At 46.8% G+C, this 20,484-nt stretch overlaps 1 protein-coding gene across 5 annotated transcripts in view; it reads right to left on the bottom strand.

Moving 5' to 3' along the window:
* LOC147901563 (calcium-transporting ATPase 5, plasma membrane-type-like) overlaps positions 1-20,484 on the bottom strand; it is a 399,091-nt gene that overhangs the window by 282,930 nt on the left and 95,677 nt on the right. For 4 of the 5 annotated variants that reach the window (XM_087374321.1, XM_087374325.1, XM_087374322.1 and 1 more), the window contains 3 exons: positions 7,753-7,823; positions 7,564-7,647; positions 7,040-7,117 (listed from right to left, as the gene is read on the bottom strand). In XM_087374321.1, coding sequence (XP_087230447.1) covers positions 7,040-7,117; positions 7,564-7,647; positions 7,753-7,823 — 233 coding nt within the window. The remainder of the gene's footprint in view (positions 1-7,039; positions 7,118-7,563; positions 7,648-7,752; positions 7,824-20,484) is intronic. The other variant, XM_087374323.1, reaches the window with a different exon arrangement.

Raw genomic sequence — 20,484 nt, 5'->3', positions numbered from 1 at the left:
CATCCTTACTCTTCTGTTCGACCAAGAAAACAGAAGAGACTGTGGCTGAGTGTGAAAAGCATCGTCATACAAAATATCTCTGCCACTGAACTGCAAAAGGAAGGCATCCCATGCTGCTCTCTCCAGGGAGTGAATGCCACCTTCCCTACCCCCTCTTTTGTCTAAAGGCATTTCAACCATGTTGAAATCGCCCCCAATAATCCAAGAATCTGCAATATGTGACCAAGAGAGCAACTCCTTCCAAAGGAGGACACGATCCCCTCTCCAGTTGGGTGCATAAAGGTTAAGGAAGCCAACCTTACGCCCACCAATCATCAAAATAACCCATTGTGCTCTAGAGGGGACTATAACTCCGTGTCCAATGACCGAGGGGAGCATCGAAGAGCTAGAAATGCACATATCTCCCCTAGTGCCCAAGGCAGGTGACCAAAAAGTATGGCCAGAAAGAAGCTTACCTGACTTGGCACAATCTCTACCATCCAGCTTATGCTCTTGGAGCATAAGGATATCAATGGGACCACCTGAATTACTTGGATGGAGTTGGTTACGAATCAGTTGCCTACGGTGGCGATGAGTTATACCACCGAGGCCCTGAACGTTCTGACTAACAATCCTCATCGACGGGAGGAGGAGGCCGGGTGAAAGGTCCTACCCGACCTGGTGGTGGAGAAAATCCTCTCCTGTGAAAGAGTCCTCCTGTCAAGTGGAGGGAAATTAACTGGTGAAAGAAAACCCACTCCAGCAGAGATGGAAACCCTGTCCAACAGAATCCCAATAACTGGCTCCCCTAGGGTAGAGGGTACAAACTCCTACTCTGTCTCAAACTCTGTCAAATCTGCCAGTACTGCAAAACAGTTCCTATAGGTGGGAACTGGCATAGGAGAGCGAAGAATCTCTGCACCCGAGAGAGAAGGAGAAAAAATCCCCTTACCTCTATCAAGAGGTGAAGTGTGACTAGTAGAGGAAGGGGGCTGATCAGGCACATCAGTGATAGGACCTGAAGAAATGGGTTGCCCTCCTGATGAGCAAGTGGGGGGACTGGGGCAACCACATCTACGCCTGCAGTAATATCACCTGCCTATAACTGAGAATGGTCTGAGGTGCTTCGTAGAGGTGGCGGAGTGTCAGCAACCCTCACAGGCATCCAATGGGGTACTGATCATATTGTGCGCGTTGAAGAAGAGGGTCCACGTCTAGGGGCTGGTCCCGAAGGTCCTGGGCGAGAAGGGGGGGCTCTAGTAGTGCATGTAGAAGAAGTAGAACAAGAAGGCGGAATAAACTGTTTAGGCCTTTTCTTCTTCCTTGGGCAATCCCTGGCGAAGTGCCCAAGGGTCCTGCAAGTCCTGCACTCATCCTGTCTCCCAGCAACCTCGACTCTCTGTCGAAAAAAGGAACCATCTAGTCGTTGAAGCATAATGTGATCATCTGTAATATCAGGGTCACGGACGATGACCCTGACTCATGGCACCCCATCCGATCTGACAGCCTCTGCCGTTGAAGGGGGCATGCCAGGGAGGGGGGGGATCTCTGTGACCAACCCAAAAGTAGTGCTATGGACGGTAAGAGTTGATGGTAGACTTGAGGAAGGCCGTGTTGGAATATGAAGCCAAAGTGAGTCTAAAATGAGTATTCTAGGTGTGTTTTATAGTCTAGTGAGTCCTAGACATGCCACGTGTCATATTGGGAGTTATCTTATATACACTATGGCTTTCTAGAGTCTCATGTCACACTATATAGTGTTGTACTTGTCTATTGTCTAAGACATCAGTCAACATCAAGCTATCTACATGTGAGTATTTTGGTTATCATTGCCTAGCACTTGTTCTTTCATTTTCTTTCCATTTTGCCTTTCCATTATGCTTTCCATATTTCAATTCCGTTCCTAGTTAGCTTGGCATTCTCCTACCGCCATGTCTCTTCATATGGTATCAGAGCCATGTTCCTAGCCCTGCTCTTAAGCATAGGTTTGAAAGAGGGCAAAAGAGATTGAAAGAGGGGAAAAAGAAGAGGGGAAAAGAAGAGAAGGAAGAGGGGAAAAGAGATTGAAAGAGGGGAAAAGAAGAGGGGAAAAGAGCATAAGCATAAGAGAAGGAAGAGGGAAAAAGAGCATAAGCATAAGAGAAAAAGAAAGAAAGCATATGATTATGCTTATGCATGAGCATATGAGCATAAGAGAAAAAGAGAGAAAGCATAAGCACAAGCTTATGCATGAGCATATGAGCATATGCTCATGCATAAGCATAAGCATAGGCAAATACATATGCTCCCTTCCAAGAGGTTGAGGTGAGGAAAGCCAATGAAGCTACTCTACCTCCTCCTCTTTGAAAGGCTTCCCTCTTCTCTCCTTCCTTGAGATCTCTTCTCCATGCCATGATCTACCACCTCTCTTCTCCTTCCTTCAGCTACATCTTTTTGTGACCTGCGGAAGATGTGACGCTTCTATCCGGAGCTAGAAGCAAAATCACAGCTTTAAGTCTGCAACAAAGTTGTAGAGGACCTTGAGTACTACAAATTTCGTTTTTACATCATTGCAATCTGAGTTTTCTGTGAAAGGTTACAGCCATTGCAAGAAGTGACGAAATTTGTTTCTGCACGCAAATTTTGTTCTCAAGCTCAATGATTTGACAGCCCAAGCATGATGGAACCAGCTCAACGTGGAGCTGTCCATCCTCTTCAGCGTTGACCTCTGCTCCAGTCCGCCATTTGCTCCTTTTGCCCGACATTCTATTGGAGCTGCTCCGAGCTTGATGTGAGCTCCAAATACTTCCTGACTTCTCTGATTACCGCCCGATTGTCCTTGGTGCCCGAGCTCCACTTTTGACCGACTCTTCAAGTGCTCGTGACACCTCCAACCTCTACTTCGACATTGGTGACTCTCCTTCTTGCATTTTGAGAGTCATCATGTAATTTCTCCATGTAGCTACCCATGGACTTCACCGACACATATTTTGGCGCATTCTTGCCTAGCGCTTCATCGACATCCTCATCGACTCGCAGGAATGTGTACACATGTGCATTAGCTACTTGGAGGACATCTCTTTCACAAAGAGATATTTTTATTTATTACTACACGCTTGATGTATTTTGGGGTCCTCTTCCCTGGGTAGTCTCCCTAAAATGATATATATTGAGTGTTTGGTTTTCATTAAGTCTACAGGTCCTCTCCCTTAGATAGTCCTCCTAAAAAGATGTATTGGTTTTTCTATTTTCATGTGTGGCTTCCTAACATGTCCTATTATGAAGCCAAGGGGGGATGTACTGTGGGAGCCATGTATTGGCTTTCATAGGTCTCGTTATCAGGCATGGCCGAGTTCTAGGATGTTGGTGTATTCCTAGACCTATGAGCTGGTCATGTAGCCATGCTATAACGTGAGTCTCTGAGCATGTTGAGTCTCAAGCCATGAGAGTGCTTTGGATCACAACCTCTGAACACGCTCATACTTTAGCCTCTGAGTTACATAGGGTGCACAGTTTGATGACCGTCATTGTCATGTTCTGTTCTTGGTTCCATTCCAATAGTCCCTCACCTTAGACCGTCATTGTCATGTTCTGTTCTTGGTTCCATTCCAGTAGTCTCTCACCTTCCCTTCATGGGGGGTGTTGGAATATGAAGCCAAAGTGAGTCTAAAATGAGCGTTCTAGGTGTGTTTTATAGTCTAGTGAGTCCTAGACATGCCACGTGTCATATTGGGAGTTATCCCATATACACTATGGCTTTCTAGAGTCTAGTGTTACATTATATAGTGTTGTACTTGTCTATTGTCTAAGACATCAGTCAACATCAAGCTATCTACATGTGAGTATTTTGGTTATCATTGCCTAGCACTTGTTCTTTCATTTTCTTTCCTTTTTGCCTTTCCATTAAGCTTTCCATATTTCCATTCCGTTCCTAGTTAGCTTGGCATTCTCCTACCGCCATGTCTCTTCAAGCCGGGGATCCTGATGAAAAGTGAGGTAATCCAAATTGAAACCCAAAGTGAAGGGTGTCAAAAAGATACTCCTCGAGCTCAATGCCAAAGGACTAGCCATGAGTAATGAACCTGCTGACTTTGGAGAATCAAATACCACCTGGAAGAACCCTCGTTCGAGCAGGCGAATATCGGTGAGGTGTCCTGCGAGGTCTCCAGGTAAAGCCGAAAGCATCCAATCCCTCGCCAGTAGCTTAGAGGGGTGGGAACCGCGGGTGCGAGCAAAGAGTGAGGTGGCATACTCCTGCTCTCAATCTGTCTTGGGCTGCTGAAGCTCGTCTTTGGAAAAGGTAACTGTTTTTGCAGCCGGTGCAAGCGGTCGAGGATTGCCTGAATGGGAACCCATTCGTTAATCAAGGTGGAAGGACCGACACAAACACGAGGATGCTCTGTCTGTCCGACAACCTACTGCCAGAGAGAGAAAATCTCTCTCTTGTTCCGTCAAGGGTTGAAGAGGGGGGAGGGGGAGGGAGGGAGGTGGTGATGCAGAGGCAGGGGCAGAAGGAAGGGGCAGGGGAGGGGAAGGGAGGCGGGGTAGGAGGAGCGGGGCGTAGAGGGAGAAGGGGGAGAGGAAGGAGGGGCAGCGGGGGGGTAGGGAGAGGAGGGGAGAGGGCAGCGGGGGGGTTGGGAGAGGAGGGGAGAGGGAAGTGGGGTAGGAGGTAGAGGCGGGTAGGGGGAGCGGGGTAGGGGGAGCAGGGGGTAAGGAGGGAAGGGCAGCAGGGGGGTAGGGAGAGGCAGGGAGAGCAGCAAGAGAGGGTTTACAAAGCGGGGTAGGGAGGGAGAGGTAGCGGGGAAGGGAGGGGAAGCTAGCGGGATAGGGAGAGAGGGAGCGGGGTAGGGAGGGACAGGTAGCGAAATAGGGAGGGGGAGCTAGCGGGGTAGGGAGAGAGGGAGCGGGGTAGGGAGGGAGAGGTAGCGGAGGTAGGGAGGGGGAGGTAGCGGGGGTAGGGAGGGAGGGTAGCGGGAGAGGCAGCGAGGAGGGACAGCAGAGGGAGAGGGAGGGAAGGGAGCGGGAGAGGGAGAGGGAGAGGCAGCAGCGGGAGGAGGGGGCAGCAGCCCGGGAGGAGGGGCTGGCAGGGAGAGAGGGAGGGAGGGGAAGGGAAGGGCTGGGAGGGACGGGAGAGGGGTGCAGGACGGAGGGCAGCAGGGAGATGCAGGACGGGGAGCTCAGCAGCTCACCAAAAAAGGCTTTCATATTTTCTACATCCTTTTTGAGCTACTACAGCTCGTCTTTTGAAAATGTAACTACTTTCGTGGCAGGTGGAAGTGGAGTAGGATTGGCTGAGTGGAAATCCATCACTAATCAAGGTGAGAAGGCTGAAGAGCAAAGGGAGGAGGGGTTGAGTGAGAAAGAGAGGGAGGAAGGAGGAAAGGGGGTGGGGGGGCGCTGAGAGAGAGGGAGGGGGAGGGGCTGACAAAGAGGCTGAAGGAAGGGACCAGAGAGGGGGTGTAGGGGGAGGCAAGCAGGGGCGTAGGAAGAGGCGGGGAGGGGGCAGGGTAGAGAGCCGTAGGGAGTGGGGTAAGGGGAGGAGCAAAGGGGCATAGGAGGGGGTGGGGAGGGGGGGGGGGGGTAGGGAAACATAGGGAGCACGGGAGAGGGGGCATGGAAGGTGCGGGCTGAGGGGGGAGGGGGAGGGGCAAAGGGAGCGTGGGAGAGGGGGAGGCAGGCTGAGAGGGCAGTTTGAGAGGGAAGGGAGAGGAAGGGAGGGGCTGAGGGGGAGGGAGAGGGAGGGTGACGGGCTGAGGGAGAGGGGGCAGCAAGGGTCGGGGAAGAGCAGCAGCTCCGAGGATCAAGGCGAGCCCTCCAGGGTGAGTTAAATTGTGATTGAGATGGCATTTTCAACCTCAACCTTGGTTGTTTTCTACCTTCTTTTGAGGGGTGTTTTCTCATGCAGTTTGCTCTGGCGGGTTTTGTTCATACTTAATAGAAGTCTTTTTTATAGGGGGGGGAAAACACTATTATCCATAATAGCACAAAAAATGGATGCAAATCAGCCTTTTTAAATGGAGACTTGGGTGAGGAGCTTGACATGGCACAAACACTTGGTTTTTGAATAAGAATAAAAGCTTCTCAAGCTTAAGCAGGCACCCAGGTCGTGGCTATATCAAGATCAATACCTTCTTTCAGATATTAACATGAAAAAGGCCAAATCAGATCCTAACCTCTTTGTTTTACAAGGAAAAGGACAGTTTCATTCTTGTCATTCTATATGCAGATGATCATATCATTACAACCAGTGATTGGACTCTCATTGATCAACTCAAGGTAGCATTATGCAAGAGTTTAAGATGATAGATTTGGGACAACTGCATTATCCTTTGGGCATAGAAGTATGCAGCAAACCAATGTTTATTGCATTAAGTTCCTTCAGTTATGGAGGATCTTCCAGAGCTCCTCTCCTAGCAAGGATAAATATTTGATGACTACTCTCCCTGAGTGTTTCTTGCAAAACAGGAAAGAGGCAATGCCGCACAAGCAAAGCAAGCTCAGGCACAAGGCAATCAACAAGTGCAGGAATCTATTAAGATTATTTTAACAGAAAGATAAGAACCTGGCACAAAATTCACAAGATTTTAAAAAACACTACTATTGGCGGGAAGAAAGAATGATCTTCACTTTATTTATGTATATTAAGTGCAAATAGTGGTACACACATTAAGATAGCTTTTCAAGCCTACATGACTTAAAACAAAAGAACAGTCGACGGCTCCCGCTCACACCTTGGCCACTATCTGGACAGACACAGTACATACCTTGATGGCCATATGGGTGAGGATGCAGGGTTCCTCGTGAGCAGCCTCCTCTAGGAGGGCAGTGTTTTTCAGGGAATAGAGGGGCTCCCCGTTTTTCTCTGAATCACCTACTAGGTTGAGATGGCACTTCCAACCTCAACCATGGTTCCTTCATTGCGATGATTAGGAGTTTACTTTAACCCATCTAGGGTGCATTTATTGTACTGCACGTTTTTTCTCCCTTGAGGTATCTCAGGGAGGGTCTTCATACTTAATAGAAGTCTTTCATTTGGGAAAAATAACAAAACAAAAGAACAGTCAACACAAAGGGACCATACCGTAGAGCTTTCACCAGTCATGCTAGATTCATCAACAAGAATGGAGTGTCCCCAAATGAGTATTCCATCTGCAGGTACCTGAACGCCTTGCATTCAAAGACTGCGATTGTAATTAACACTGAAGGTCTTAAATGTTCTTGAAACCTAGCCTAGCGGTGTTGATAAAAGATGTGTGTAACTGTGTTTTGTGTTTGTGTGCATGCCTGTGCATGTGTGCCCCATGCACACGTGTGCATGTGCTTGCGCCTATATGTTTATATGCATGCGTGCATGTGTCTTGTATATTTGCATGTGCACACAAATCTTTGTCTCTATTATGTCCATTGTTTTTCCCTTTTATTTCTTTTTTCGTATAATGGAGGAAGCAGACCCAAGGGGAAGGGCTAGGGGGGAAGAGAAAGTACTCATTTTAATACGCATATGTGATCACACTGCAGGAAACATTCATTTATGGCTCTCTCAAATGAGCATGCCTTCAACCATGTCGTCAGTTCCGCAACATAAAACTTGTAGGAGTCACTTACCTGGTCACCAATACCCAAAGACACAACATCCCCCACAACCACATTGAAAATATAAATTTTCAACCTTTGGCCTCCTCTTAAAACCTGTTCAGAATACGGATGCCCTAAACTAAGAAGCTTACTTTATAACAGTTGCATAGCATTGTCATCTTCAAATATCAACACCCAAAAAAAAAACTCAAGTCTTACCTCTATCTCAATGTTTCTTTTTTCTTCATTTAGAATCCGGAATTCCAAAGATTGCTTGTAGTCATTGTAGGCTGCCATGCATATAAAACACATCAATCCTCTCTCTCTCTCTCTCTCTCTCTCTCTCTCTCTCTCCACATGGAATGAGATTGAAAAAATGCAGAAAGCTTTCCTACGAAGACATCTAGGAGTCAAGGCAACTACCCCTTATTCAGTCCTCTTATTGGAAACAGGCAGGTGGCCAATTGAATTCCATGCACTGATCAGAGTGATGCAGTACCTAGTGGAAGTACAACAAATGCCAAAAGAAAGATTGCCACATAGAGCATGGACTGCTAGTATGAAACTTCAGAAGAATCATAAAAGCAAGATCATCTTCACAGGATGGGGGATAGATATAAGGAAATGCTTCAGCAGATGGAAAGTGGAATCATACCTGACTATGCCCCCTGAAAAGGTCAAGATGTAAGAATTCCAGTTGTCCCTACTATGCACTCTACAAACCCAATGGTTGACAGCAGAAAAGAGGACCAAGCTAGAATACTATCAAGATCAAATAAATCCTTTATGCTGGTCATCTTTCATGACACCAGATGTCCCTGCTCAGCCATACATCAGTACCCCCATACCTCTTCTCTATCGCAGGAATATTGCCAGATTCTGCACACGGTCACATACCTTGGCAATAGAGACAGGAGCTTTTTTGTGCTATCTTGTATGCAGAGTTCTTGATGTCCCATGGGCCCATTTTGGCCTTTAGTGGACAATAATACACTTTCTTTCTTTCTTTCTCTCTCTCTCTCTCATAGGCCATGTCCCATAGGCCATGTATGGCCTTCCGTGGACCTTTAATAAAATTTCTTTCTTTCTTTCTTTCTCATGACCCGAGTGAAGCAAGGCTGCCCGCTATCTCCGACACTCTTTGGGCTATAGATTGATGAGATCACGACTTTCATTGATCACTTGGGAGGGGAGGGATCCATGCTTGCAGATCTGATGATACCGATATTGTTATACACAGATGACAGAGTCCTCATTTCTTCTTCTGCAGCAGGATTACAGGCGACACTTAGAGGCCCTAGAGGTGATTTGCAATGAGGGTGACCTGATGGTCAATCTCGGCAAGAACACAGTTATGATCTTCGACACTTTAGGAGCAATGCTCTTCACCGACACAACTTTACATACCGAGGAGAGCTAGTGGAGATTGTACAGTCATGCACCTATCTTGGAGTCGTCATTGCAGGACGGTCTTCATGATGACACATGCAGCCTGTGAGCGACCCACATGAGGGCAGGGTTGCTCTACCTCACATAGAGGTACAGTGCTTCCAAGCACACTTCCAAGACCCCCCGATGAAGAGGTGTCTATTTGATACACTAGTGAGACCAATAGCCATGTATGCTCACTCCTCGGTCAACTCTCCATGGGAGATCCTAGCTAGCATTGCAGCATGGCACATTTGGAGAGCCAGGTGCACTGAGGCTTTGGAGGGTTCTCAAATTCACCCTTCTCAGATCTTGGCCATTACTTGGACAGATACAATACACACTCTGATGGCCATTTGGGCGACCATGCAAGGATCATCTCTAGCCTCCTCCTCCAGGAGAGTTACTTTTCTCAGAGATTGGAGAGACTCTCCCTTCTTTGCTGAGACTTCTACAGGGTTGAGATGGCATTTTCAGCCTCAGCCTTGGTTTCTTTCTACCTCATTCCTCTAAGGTGTTTTTATTACATGCTTAGCATGGTGTATTTCCACACAGAGCTTGCTCTAGCGGGTTTCTTTCTTACTTAATAGAAGTCTCTTTTTTGGGAAAAAAAAAAAGGCATGTATGCAGCATCCTTATGGGGGGGTGACCTCTCGATAGCCGAGTGGCAAAGATTTGAGAGACTACATGTGACAATGGGGTCCAAGATGATTTCAAGTAAGCCCTCAGTCCCTCATCAGATCATATAGGCAGAGTTCTCTATGACACCACTATAGGTTGATGCCATCTTTCAGATAGACATACCAAAACAGGGTATCGGCCTTGCCTAGATTGAGACTACCAAGATTGGCATTAGAGTCATCCAGACGGTAGAGTGGGATCAGCAGCACAGCCTGGTATGCACGCATTTACAAATGGATTTGCAGTCAGGGTATTAAGATGGATCACCTCCTCCCCTTCCAGTACAGCTTAAATGCCCCAACGCTCCAAATCCCACGAGATGAGATCATACGGTTGGACTTACTCCAGCTCAACACATCACAGACTTGGGGAGGGAACTCCTAGTTCCCTCCCCAAATCAGATGGATCGCGTCCTCCCCTTCTAGTATAGCTAGATGCCTCAACGATCCAAATCCCACGAGATGAGATCATACGGTTGGACTTACTCCAGCTCTACACATCACAGACTTGGGGAGGGAACCAAGAGTTCCCCACCAAGATCCAGTTCTATCGGGACCACTTTCTGAGGATATTAGAGGATGGATTGATCCAAGTCCCAGTATCTAGAGGACAGGCGGGTTGCACACGCACTAAGGATTGCTATAGGACAGATACAAGGTTCGTCTCACCAATTAACTATTGAGACAAGGAGGGCCATGGGCACACCTAGAGAGCCAATGGAGATTTGTAGGCTATGCACATTAGTAGTAGTGGAGATAGAGGAGCACTTTCTGTGCCTCTGCCCTGCCTATTACGTGACTCGAGGACACAGTTTCAGGCCACTCTTCCAGTTGATCCATTTTCATGACCAGGTCAACATGTGGGCCTCTTTCTGATGGAGATGCCGCGACACATTCCTCATTGGAAGGTGAGGAGTCCATAATGGTCCGTGCAATTGGCCAAGTTGGGCCTAGCTTTAAGCCTCCATCTTATAAAGCCTTGTGCACTTCGGAGCTAAAAAATGAGGTGGTATGCATAGATCAAGAGTTGCTGCTGTTTCGAGAGCAATGGAAAAAGTATGCATGCAACATAGTGTGTGATGGCTTGGTCTGACACTCAGCGTAGGCTTATCATTAATATCATGGTCTCATGCATTTTTGGCTCAGAATTCTTGAAGTTTGTGAATACTAGCGGGCAGTATAAATCAGGGGAATACATTTTTTAAATATTAAAAGATGCCATTCTTGATGTTGGGCCAGATAATGTTGTGCAGGTTTGCATGGATAATGCATCTAACTGTGTGCGAGCAAGAGAATTGGTAGAGGACGAGTGCCCCCATATATTCTATACTAGATGCACATGTCATTGCCTTGAACGTTGTTTAAGGACATTGGGCAGCTTGCTTGGGTGAATCCAGTGTTAGCACATGCCAACATGATTGTGACGTTTGTTACTCGGAAGCACACCATATTAGCATTATATAGAACTTTCAGCAAGAAGGAATTAGTGAAATCTACACAGACTCGGTTTACTTATGTTAGCAAACTTGTTGGATGACAGAGTCTACAATGGATTGCGTCGTATGGTTGTGAGTGATGAGTACTGCACGAAGAAAGTATCACGAACTGTGAAAGCACAACATGTGTCTTCCATTGTATTGGGTGCCTCATTCTGGTAGGAAGCAAGAGTCATCGTGAGGATATGTGCAGCTATTCTAAAGATCCTTTGTTTGGTTGATAGGGAAGGGGCTACCATAGGAATTGTATAAGAGCTCACTGATCGAATGGTGGAGAAGATACATACTATAGATGGCATAGACACCTCAAAGTTAGCTGATGTCAAAGCCTTCTGTGTTAATAGGTGGGATATGATGCACTCTCCTTTACATGCAACAGCTTTTGTTCTCCATCCTATTTGGAGAGAGGAAAATCCAGATTGTGATAAGGAGGTGCATGATGGATGGATGGATGTTATTGAGTGGTACATGAAGTATGATGTTGAGAGGCAGAGCATCTTATTTGATGAGTTTGATGTTTTCAAGTCCATGCCAGGCACATTTGCTCAAGGTATTGCGAAGGATGTTACGAGGATGCACCAAGGGGTGAAGTGGTGGGAGACATTTGGGGCTCACACTCCAAATTTGCAGCAGTTGGCTATTCGAGTGCTCTCGCAGAGGGGACACATGCTTCTCCTTGTGAAAGGAACTGGAGCACGTTCTCTCTTAAACATACCAAAAGAAGGAAAAGGCTGCTTCCAAAGAATACAAAAAAATTAGTATACATCCATACTAATTTGTGACTGATCTCCAAAATCAAGGAAAGGGGATTTGAGAAGATAGAAGTGACCTTGGAAATGATCAACAAGGACAAGGATGATGAGAGGCTGCTTGCTTTGCAAGAGACTACAAAGGGAGAAGAGGAGATTCCAGCCGGACCAGCCCCTCTTGTTACAGGAAGGATGAATGTTGTTGCAACCTCAAGCAGCTCCAGTATTTTGAAGTCCCATGGTGAGGCAGATGAGATTGACAGTGATGAGAAGGAGAGGAGGAGGAGGAGGGCGCTGATGCTGATGATGATGAGGATGAGGCATAGGATGAGGATGCACCTTGAGGCATGAGCCTCATCAGTTTTGATGCATTTCAGTTTTGTTTCCTGGCTGTTGCAGCCCTGCAAGCTGGCAGCCTTTTCAGTTTGTTATATGATGGTTTCCAGCTTGCCTTTGATTATTTGGTGTAGTACCTACAGCCTACAAGCTTCTTTCACTTTTCTAATATCTACTACCCGCTACCTTTGATGATTGATCATGATGTTTTGGTGTCTATCACTATGTATCAGATGACAAAATCCAGTCCTTGGACTCTTCCGTGAATCATGATTCATGATTCATGACTTAAAATTAATAAAAGTTAGAAGTTGAGAGTTTTGTAGTTCTCTCTCAAGTAAATGTGTACAATGTATATTTTCCTAGTTTTTTTTGGATAAAATTAGGGTCATGTATGATTCAGCTCCAGGGGCTTGTTGGAATATGAAACCAAAGTGAGTCTAAAATTAGTGTTTTAGGTGTGTTTTATAGTCTAGTGAGTCCTAGACATGCCACGTGTCATATTGGGAGTTATCCCATATACACTATGGCTTTCTAGAGTCTAGTGTCACACTGTATAGTGTTGTACTTGTCTATTGTCTATTACAACAGTTAACATCAAGCTGTTTGGTATCATGTGAGTACTTGTCCATTGCTTTCATTTCCTTTCCATTTCATTTCCATTATGCTTGTTATCTTTCCTTTTCATTCCTGGTGTTAGCTTGCTTCTCTCCCTACCACTATGATCTTTCATGTGGTATTAGAGCCATGTTCCTAGCCCTGCTCTCTCTTTCCCTTTCCCTTTCCCTTCCAAGAGGTTGAGGTGAGGGAGGCCAATGAAGCTACTCTACCTCCTCTTCCTTGGAAGGCTGCCCTCTTCTCTCCTTCCTTGAGCTCTCTTCTCCACGCCATGATCTACCACCTCTCTTCTCCTTCCTTCAGCTATATCTTTATGTGACCTGCGGACGATGTGACGCTACTATCCGGATCTAGAAGCAGAATCACAGCTTTGTGCCTGTAGCAAAGTTGTAGAGGACATTGAGTACTACAAATTTCGTTTTTACATCATTGCAATCCGAGTTTTATGTGAAAAGTTACAGCCCTTGCAAGAAGTGACGAAGTTTGTTCTACGCGGGAATTTTGTTCTGAAGCTCAATGATTTGACAGCCCAAGCATGACGCAGCCAGCTCAATGTGGAGCTGTCCATCCTCTTCATCGTTGACCTCTGCTCCAACCCGCCATTTGCTCCTTCTGCCCGACATTCTCTTGAAGCTGCTACCCACAAGTTGGGGCCCGTATTCTGCCCGTCATTCTCTTGGAGTTGTTGCCCTTCTACTTTTATCTACCACTTCTAGAGGAGCCATCGCCATCCTTGGTGGAGTATGACCTCCACGATTTTTGCAACAACTTGATTCATCCTTGCTATCTTGTGCCTACAATTTGCGTCACAATTTGCTTGGAGGAGGATTATTTTTCGAGGTTGTCATCCCTATTTGCTGCACACTATCTCCTCGATACTTTGTGATCGATTACTTCAGGACAGAAATTTGATGACTTAGCTCTCTAAAATTTTGGGACTTTTCTGTTTCTTGTCTTCCCTTGGCATAATTGAAGCCTTCTCTATGTAAATCTTTTTGGGGATTCCAAAATCCATGTAAAATCATCATTTATTTGTATTTTTTATTTGGGGATTTTGCTACCTCAAGCAAAATTAACCCAAATTGAGGCTTCTTTCTGACATCTGGTTATTCTCCGACCGGCATTTTGAGAGTCACCATGTGAGTGCTCCATGTAGCTGCCCCATGGACTTCACCGACATCTTTATTGGGGCATTCATGTGTAGTGCTTCATCGACATCTTCATCAACACGAAGGAATGGGCACTCATATGTGCCACCAGCTTCTTGGAGGACATCTCTTACTCAAAGAGATCTATTTTTATTATTCCTACAGCTTGATGTATTTTGGGGTTCTCTGCCCTGGGTAGTTCCCCTAAAATGATATGTATTGAGTGTTTGGTTTTCATTTAGTATAAAGGTCCTCTTCCTTGGATAGTCCTCCTAAAAAGATGTATTGGTTTTCCTATTTTGGTGTGTGGCTTCCTAACATGTCGTGCTATGAAGCCAAGGGGAGATGTACTGTGGGAGCTTGCATCTGCAGGTGTAGAAGTAGAGTCAGTGGCTTTTCCTTTACCTTTTGTTGTAGTTGATTCACCTTCCTGAGAGGTTTGAGTTCCTTCCTTGACTAAGTCCCACAGATTTTCCTTCATAAGCATAAACTTTATCTTCATCTGCCAAGTATGGAATCCTTGGCCATTGAACTTGTCAATTTTATAAGTAGCTATGAGAGGGTCTTACCCTTGTCAGGCAGTGTCTACTCTGTGTTACAAAATGACTAATCTTGTGGAACAAAGAAATCTCCCTCACCATACAAATGTAGATTCCTAGAGATAAATTTAGAGAATCCTAATTGTTTAGCATACTCATATCCTATTGGCTTCTCCCAAAGTTTCCTAGCTGGGTCTTCTTCACTTTGAATTTTGTCCTTCTTGTAGTCTTCTTCAAGTGATTAGCATTTGAAGATCCCTCAGAGCTTGGCATTTTGACAAAAGATTAGTCCTAACTGAATTTCAAACTGAAAATGCATTCTTTGAACTGTACTTTAGCATTACTTTAATCCTCAAGCATCACTCTAGCATTTACTCTAGCATCAAATGCAGGCTTGCACTGGTACTAAGACCCCAACCCTCTGCTCTTGGCCCTGGGATCCTGGAGGTTGTGGTTATATGGAGGTGCACCTATCAAGTGCTTGCAGTGGGACCCAGGAGAGTGGAAGTGGATAGATCATGGGCACCGAGAGAGGGGGATTCCCTTCTTTCGTTTCACGGTTGGTAATGCCAGGAGATTTCAGCTGAGCAGTAGAGGTTGGATTCCCTCCATAGCCCCCCATTGGGATAGCTTCTTCATCACCGCAGATTTGCGTAGGACTTTCTGGAGGAGGCTCTGGAAATCCCTCAGAAATAGAAAGATCACTCTTTTCTTTTGGCTTTCTATTCATGGAGGGATTGCAGTGAACCTATGGAGATCACGATTTGGGGCTGATCCCACTTACCCTCGTTGTCATTCTACAGAGGAGTCAGTGCGACATTGCCTTTGGGACTGCAGTCAAGCGAGGACTGTTTGGAAAGGGGTTGCTCGCATACTCAGCATCTTTCATACCTCCCCTTTCTTCATGACTTGGGGCTCGGTCGCGTGGTTATCCCTTACCGGGCCCCAGGTGTTTTATGAGGGTGAGCCTTCTTCTTGGGCACTCTCGGTCCGCCGGTAGGTAATAGAGCCCTGCTCTCTTCAGGATGTACCACATATTCCTTTCAGAGCTTCACATGTTTCAGTGGACACCTCTTGAGAGATTTTGGCTAGCATTTCCTCTTGGCACATTTGGAGAGCCAGATGCACAGAGGCCTTGGATGACACCCAGATACACCCATCACAGGTGTTCACGGGTATTTGGAGTGACACGGTTCACACTTTGATAGCCATATGGGCTAGCATGCAGAGCCCTTCACAGGCAGCCTCTTTTAGGAGGACTGTATTTCTTTGAGTTTGGAGGGGTTCTGCCTTTTTCTCGGAGGTCGCTACTGGATTGAGATGGTACTATCAGCCCCAATCCTTTCTTTTTGGCTCTTGAGCTTTTCATGCATTGCATGGTGTATCCCGCATTCCCGTATGGAGCTTGCTCTAACGGTTTTCTTTAATACTTAATAGAAGTCTCTTTTTTGCAAAACTGTAAAAAATGCATTGCAGTAGACTAGCTTAACTTGGAGGGCACGATTCACACAACTGAAGAAGAGTTTGAGAGGGCTTTTTGTGCAAAACTAAAGCTTGAATACCCAAGTAAGTTCACCACAGAGCATTGCTGAAATAGTACGCCTTTTTGTCTGGGAGAGTTGCACCTTCTTTGACTGTATTTCTCTAATTTCTCCTTGCTCCAGTAAGCATTGGCCTTCAAAATTCATCAGCAGCAGGCTCTAGGCATGGACCAACTTGTGCTAGAAGGGCTCAGGATATGGTTGAGCAGAAAGGCAAAATTGCCCGTTTCGACGTTTCAGATTGCTTGGATCAACGCGGGTGGAATACACCATCTCTGGGAGAATGCTTTGGGCCAGAGGAGCGCCCCATGGTGTAGAAACTCCAGCTAGAAGGGCTTGGCAAAAGTCCCAAGGAATGGGGAGAACAGAGCTAAGCAAATTCTGAGAAGGAAGGAGGAAGAGAGCTCAAAAAGAGATGTTGGAGAAGATGATGAGGTGGCACTACCAAAATGAGTTCTACAAAGCCTACCAGCTCTGATACCAAATGTAGAGGAGTGTGGGGTGGAAGAGATGCATCGTGGCACAAAGAGTGAGAGCACAAGTAAGGCAAAATCCATTCTATTAGAATGAAGGAATGACCTCCATTTTATAGAAAGAGAGGATGGTGTAGGCACCTCCCCTATATCAGTGGCAATCAGCCCCTACATCAGTGGGACTGGCCTAAATCAAAGGAACTTCCCATGTGGGGGCCTTTGGCTTACATCATCACTTAGGTCACACACTAGACAGATCATAGCACTAGATGTGCCTCTACAACACACACTTTTTTTTTTGTGGGAAGAAATCTTTTATTGATGTAGAAAAATTACATTCATAGTTACTTCAAAAAGACGAAGTAACTACTACTCAACTGAAGATCTCAGTATAAGCTGTATATACATCCTGATCAATCAAACGAGTCTGAAGACAATCATAAAAAGATTGTTGCAGAGATCGTTTGAAAAAAAGAAAAGATGAAAAAAGTGGATCACCAAAGGCTCTATGATTTCTGTCCATCCATAAAGTCCATAGTGTCCAATAGCGCACCCATACAAAAAATAAATCAAAACCCTGTCTCTCTGGATGAAAGCCAAACAACCAGAAAAATCTGCCAAAAGTAACAGTAGGAAATCGCTCTCGAAGCCTCTGTCTGATAAGAGCAATGAGATCAGAAGTGTTTGGACAGGACCAAAAGATATGAAACACTGATTCAGTAGAGTGCTGACATCGGTGACAAACAGCTGAAGCTATATGTCTGTGTGCGAGTAACTGTCCGGACGGAAAAATGCCAAGAAGAACTCGCCATAGGAAAAGCTGTTGTCGTAGAGGGACTTTGTAATGCCAAAGAAGACGCAGCCTTTTTCTCCACCACTTCATTGGCTCTACAACACACACACACACACACACACATGTGACTCCCCTAAATGCACCATAGAGCAAGCCCTTGACCATAGTTATCCCAACCAAAACAAGGTCTGCCTGTGCTTGGGAGCCTGTTCCAGGAAAACTGCCTTCTCCGACTTCGAGAAGGATTCGGAGGGGAGTAGTCCGTGTCTGTCCGCCGCTGACGTACCAAAGTGTCTACCGTTGGGCTAGATAGCCCATCTTCCTACAACGAAGACACTATCCTAGTAAACCGAAAATCTTCACTATCTAACAAAGTGTACCCCCCTCTAGGGTCTTGAGGAGGATCAACTCTGGGAGGGACTCTGGGCTCTCAACCTCCAATCTGATCCTGGGGACCCCATCGTCTGCTACCATTGGAGCTACTGAATCTGGCGGGGTGCTGGGATTTGGCCTTCTGACTCTGCATGTCCTGTAGGGGTGGGGAGGGAGGAGTCCGTCCCTGACCACGAGGGTAGTTTTGGGCTAGATAGCCCATCTTCCTGCAACGAAGACACTGTCCTGGTAAACCGAAAATCTTCACTCTCTGACGAAGTGTACCCCCCTCGAGGGTCTGGGAGTTGCAGAATCATGCTTGTTGCCTGTTGATGCAAAATTGTCACTAGGAAGTGACTGTGTGGTGAAATACCAAGGAGGATCAACTTTGGGAGGGACTCTCGGCTCTCAACCTCCAATCTGATCTTGGAGACCCCATCGTCTACTGCCACTGAAGCTGCCGAATCTGGCGGGGACTCCAGCACCATGCCAAATGCTCTGCCAATGGAGGAAAGGATGGCTCTGTATTCCTTTGGAAGCCCCAGGAAGCGGAGCGTCACTGAGAATCAGGAAACATGGTGTGTCGTGTCCATGTCCTCCAATGTGAAGCCATGGTACCAAGGGAAAAGGTACACCAAATGCGGGCCAAGGAGGATGGGGCTCTGCTCCACGTGTCAAGGCGGTAACAGGAGAGCTCAACTGGATGAGGAAGATGCCTCGTCCATAGATGGTGACCTCCTGGATGTGGTCTCCTTCTAGTGTCAAGCTCGCCTGGATCCACTCTCTCACCTGTCTCCTTGTGGGAGTGAGGCCTACTATTCTGCCCACAACTGCCTTGTCTTGAAGTGATTGGACTGCATGTTGCACCTGTTGATTGTCTGCTGGAGAATGGATAACCTTGACAGCTGTGGGATGAAGGTGCTACTATTTGAGCCCTTTCGGCATGATAAGTGTCACCACCAAGCTTACTTTCTCCAAGGCTTAAGCCAATTAACTCAAAGCTGCCCAGAAGGAAGAGGAGGGTTGGAAAAAAAAACTTAAGGGAAGGCGGTCAAGATACAAGGGCGAAGGCTGCCCAAGCACTCGACAGTCTAAAAGAAAGGGTTTTGACTCGAAGCCGAGACAAAAGAGTTGCAATGGGCACCATAAACCAACTCCTTGTGGTCCACACTGGCTCCACGAGACCACCAGATATACCACAAGCCTCAAAGTACTTCGACAACCTTGAACCGGGCGACCAGAGCCGCAGCCCTTGGGCTCAAACAACCCAACTGCAGTGGTTATCTACCAGCTCTTGTAGGGGGCAAAGAAGCTGGCCGAAGGGGCTAAGTGCCCCCTAGGTACCCGAGCCCCACGGGGGGTGTGCAGCTCCACGTAAACACCACCCACACTACTCGTGGGTGGTCTCCAGTAGCAAACGACCAGCAAAGGCGGAGGCAAGGCAAGCAAAAAATGGCGGCACAGGGAGGTGAGGAAGAAAACAAGGGGTGGTGGGAAGAAAAGTTGGCTGGAGAGGAGACGAAAGTGCACGGGGGGGAAGGAGCAGACATGAAGGGGGGAGAGGCGAAGACGGGAGCAGGGCAAGGGGGAGCAATCGCGAAGGAAAGAGGGGACGGACGACCGGGGGGCGGGGGAGCAAAGGCGGAGGGGGAGATAGGCATGGAAGTGAGTTGAGGCAGGGAGAAGAAGCGTGGAGGGAGGGGAAGGGTGAGCTATGGCAGGGTGGGCAGCTCGGGAGCAGGGAGCAGCTCAACAAGGCATCAGATTCCCCCGCATGTTACTACTCTTACTCTGCAAGATTACAAGTTTGGCGGCGACTTCAAGGTTACCCTTCTCATTTACACATCTTTATACCAAGAAAGCTTGTTAGAAATCCTGCCCAAATGCTACCAAGTGGCAGCCCAACTACACCGAGTACGACGGGTCCCACACCCCGCCTCCTAGCCACGCAGTACCTCCTCACTTCCCAAAAAGTCTCGGGAGGAATGTGAGGAGGGCCTTCATCAATCTTTTATATCCAAGGATCCACAAAGCATGCTTATGGGATTTCTCCCTCATGTCCAGATGTAATAATGTGCCCATGAACCACATTAATCCTTAGCACCCACAAGGGAATTTGGACCACACCAAGGCCCCATTGGCCACTATTTCCAACACCCCTCCATGGTTCATACACCAAGGCATCCACGAAATCGATCCCACCACACAGGTTAACCTGCCTAAAATACGACTGCCCCTACACTTAGGGCCAAAGTCGCCACGTAACACAGGTTCAAGGATTTCCAGAAATGTGATTGCCCCCCACTCAGGGCTAGAGCTGCCACAAAATATGCCACGGTACACAGTCGCCAACTTCACCAATGTTGACTAGCGCAGGCCAGAGTCCCACACCCTACCTCCTAGCCACGCAGTCAATCTCCTCACTCCCCAAAAAGTCCCAAGAGGGATGTGAGGAGAGCCTTCATCAATCCTTTATATTGGAGGATCCACAATTCACAAGCATGCTTATGGGATTTCTCCCTCATGTCCATGTGTCATCACGCACCCACCATTAACCACATTAATCCTTAGCACCCACGAGGGGGTTTGAACCACACCAAGTCTCCATTGGCCTCTATTTCCAACAAATCCTACAATACATTACTTCCACAACCTTGGATCCAGAGCATGGAAGTCAATTTTGGGCATCTTAACAAGTCTCTTACTTGGTGGAAGGTTTCTCTCCAATGCATTTGGAACAACAAACTCTCTCTCAAGCAACGAGTTTTCTTATGGCGT

This window comes from Dipteris shenzhenensis, chromosome 5, assembly GCF_047967505.1.
Source record: "Dipteris shenzhenensis isolate YYH24624 ecotype China chromosome 5, Dip_SZ_1.0, whole genome shotgun sequence".
NCBI lineage: Eukaryota > Viridiplantae > Streptophyta > Polypodiopsida > Gleicheniales > Dipteridaceae > Dipteris > Dipteris shenzhenensis.
Note: the sequence above shows the minus strand (reverse complement) of the source record. Positions and strands in the feature narration are given on the sequence as shown.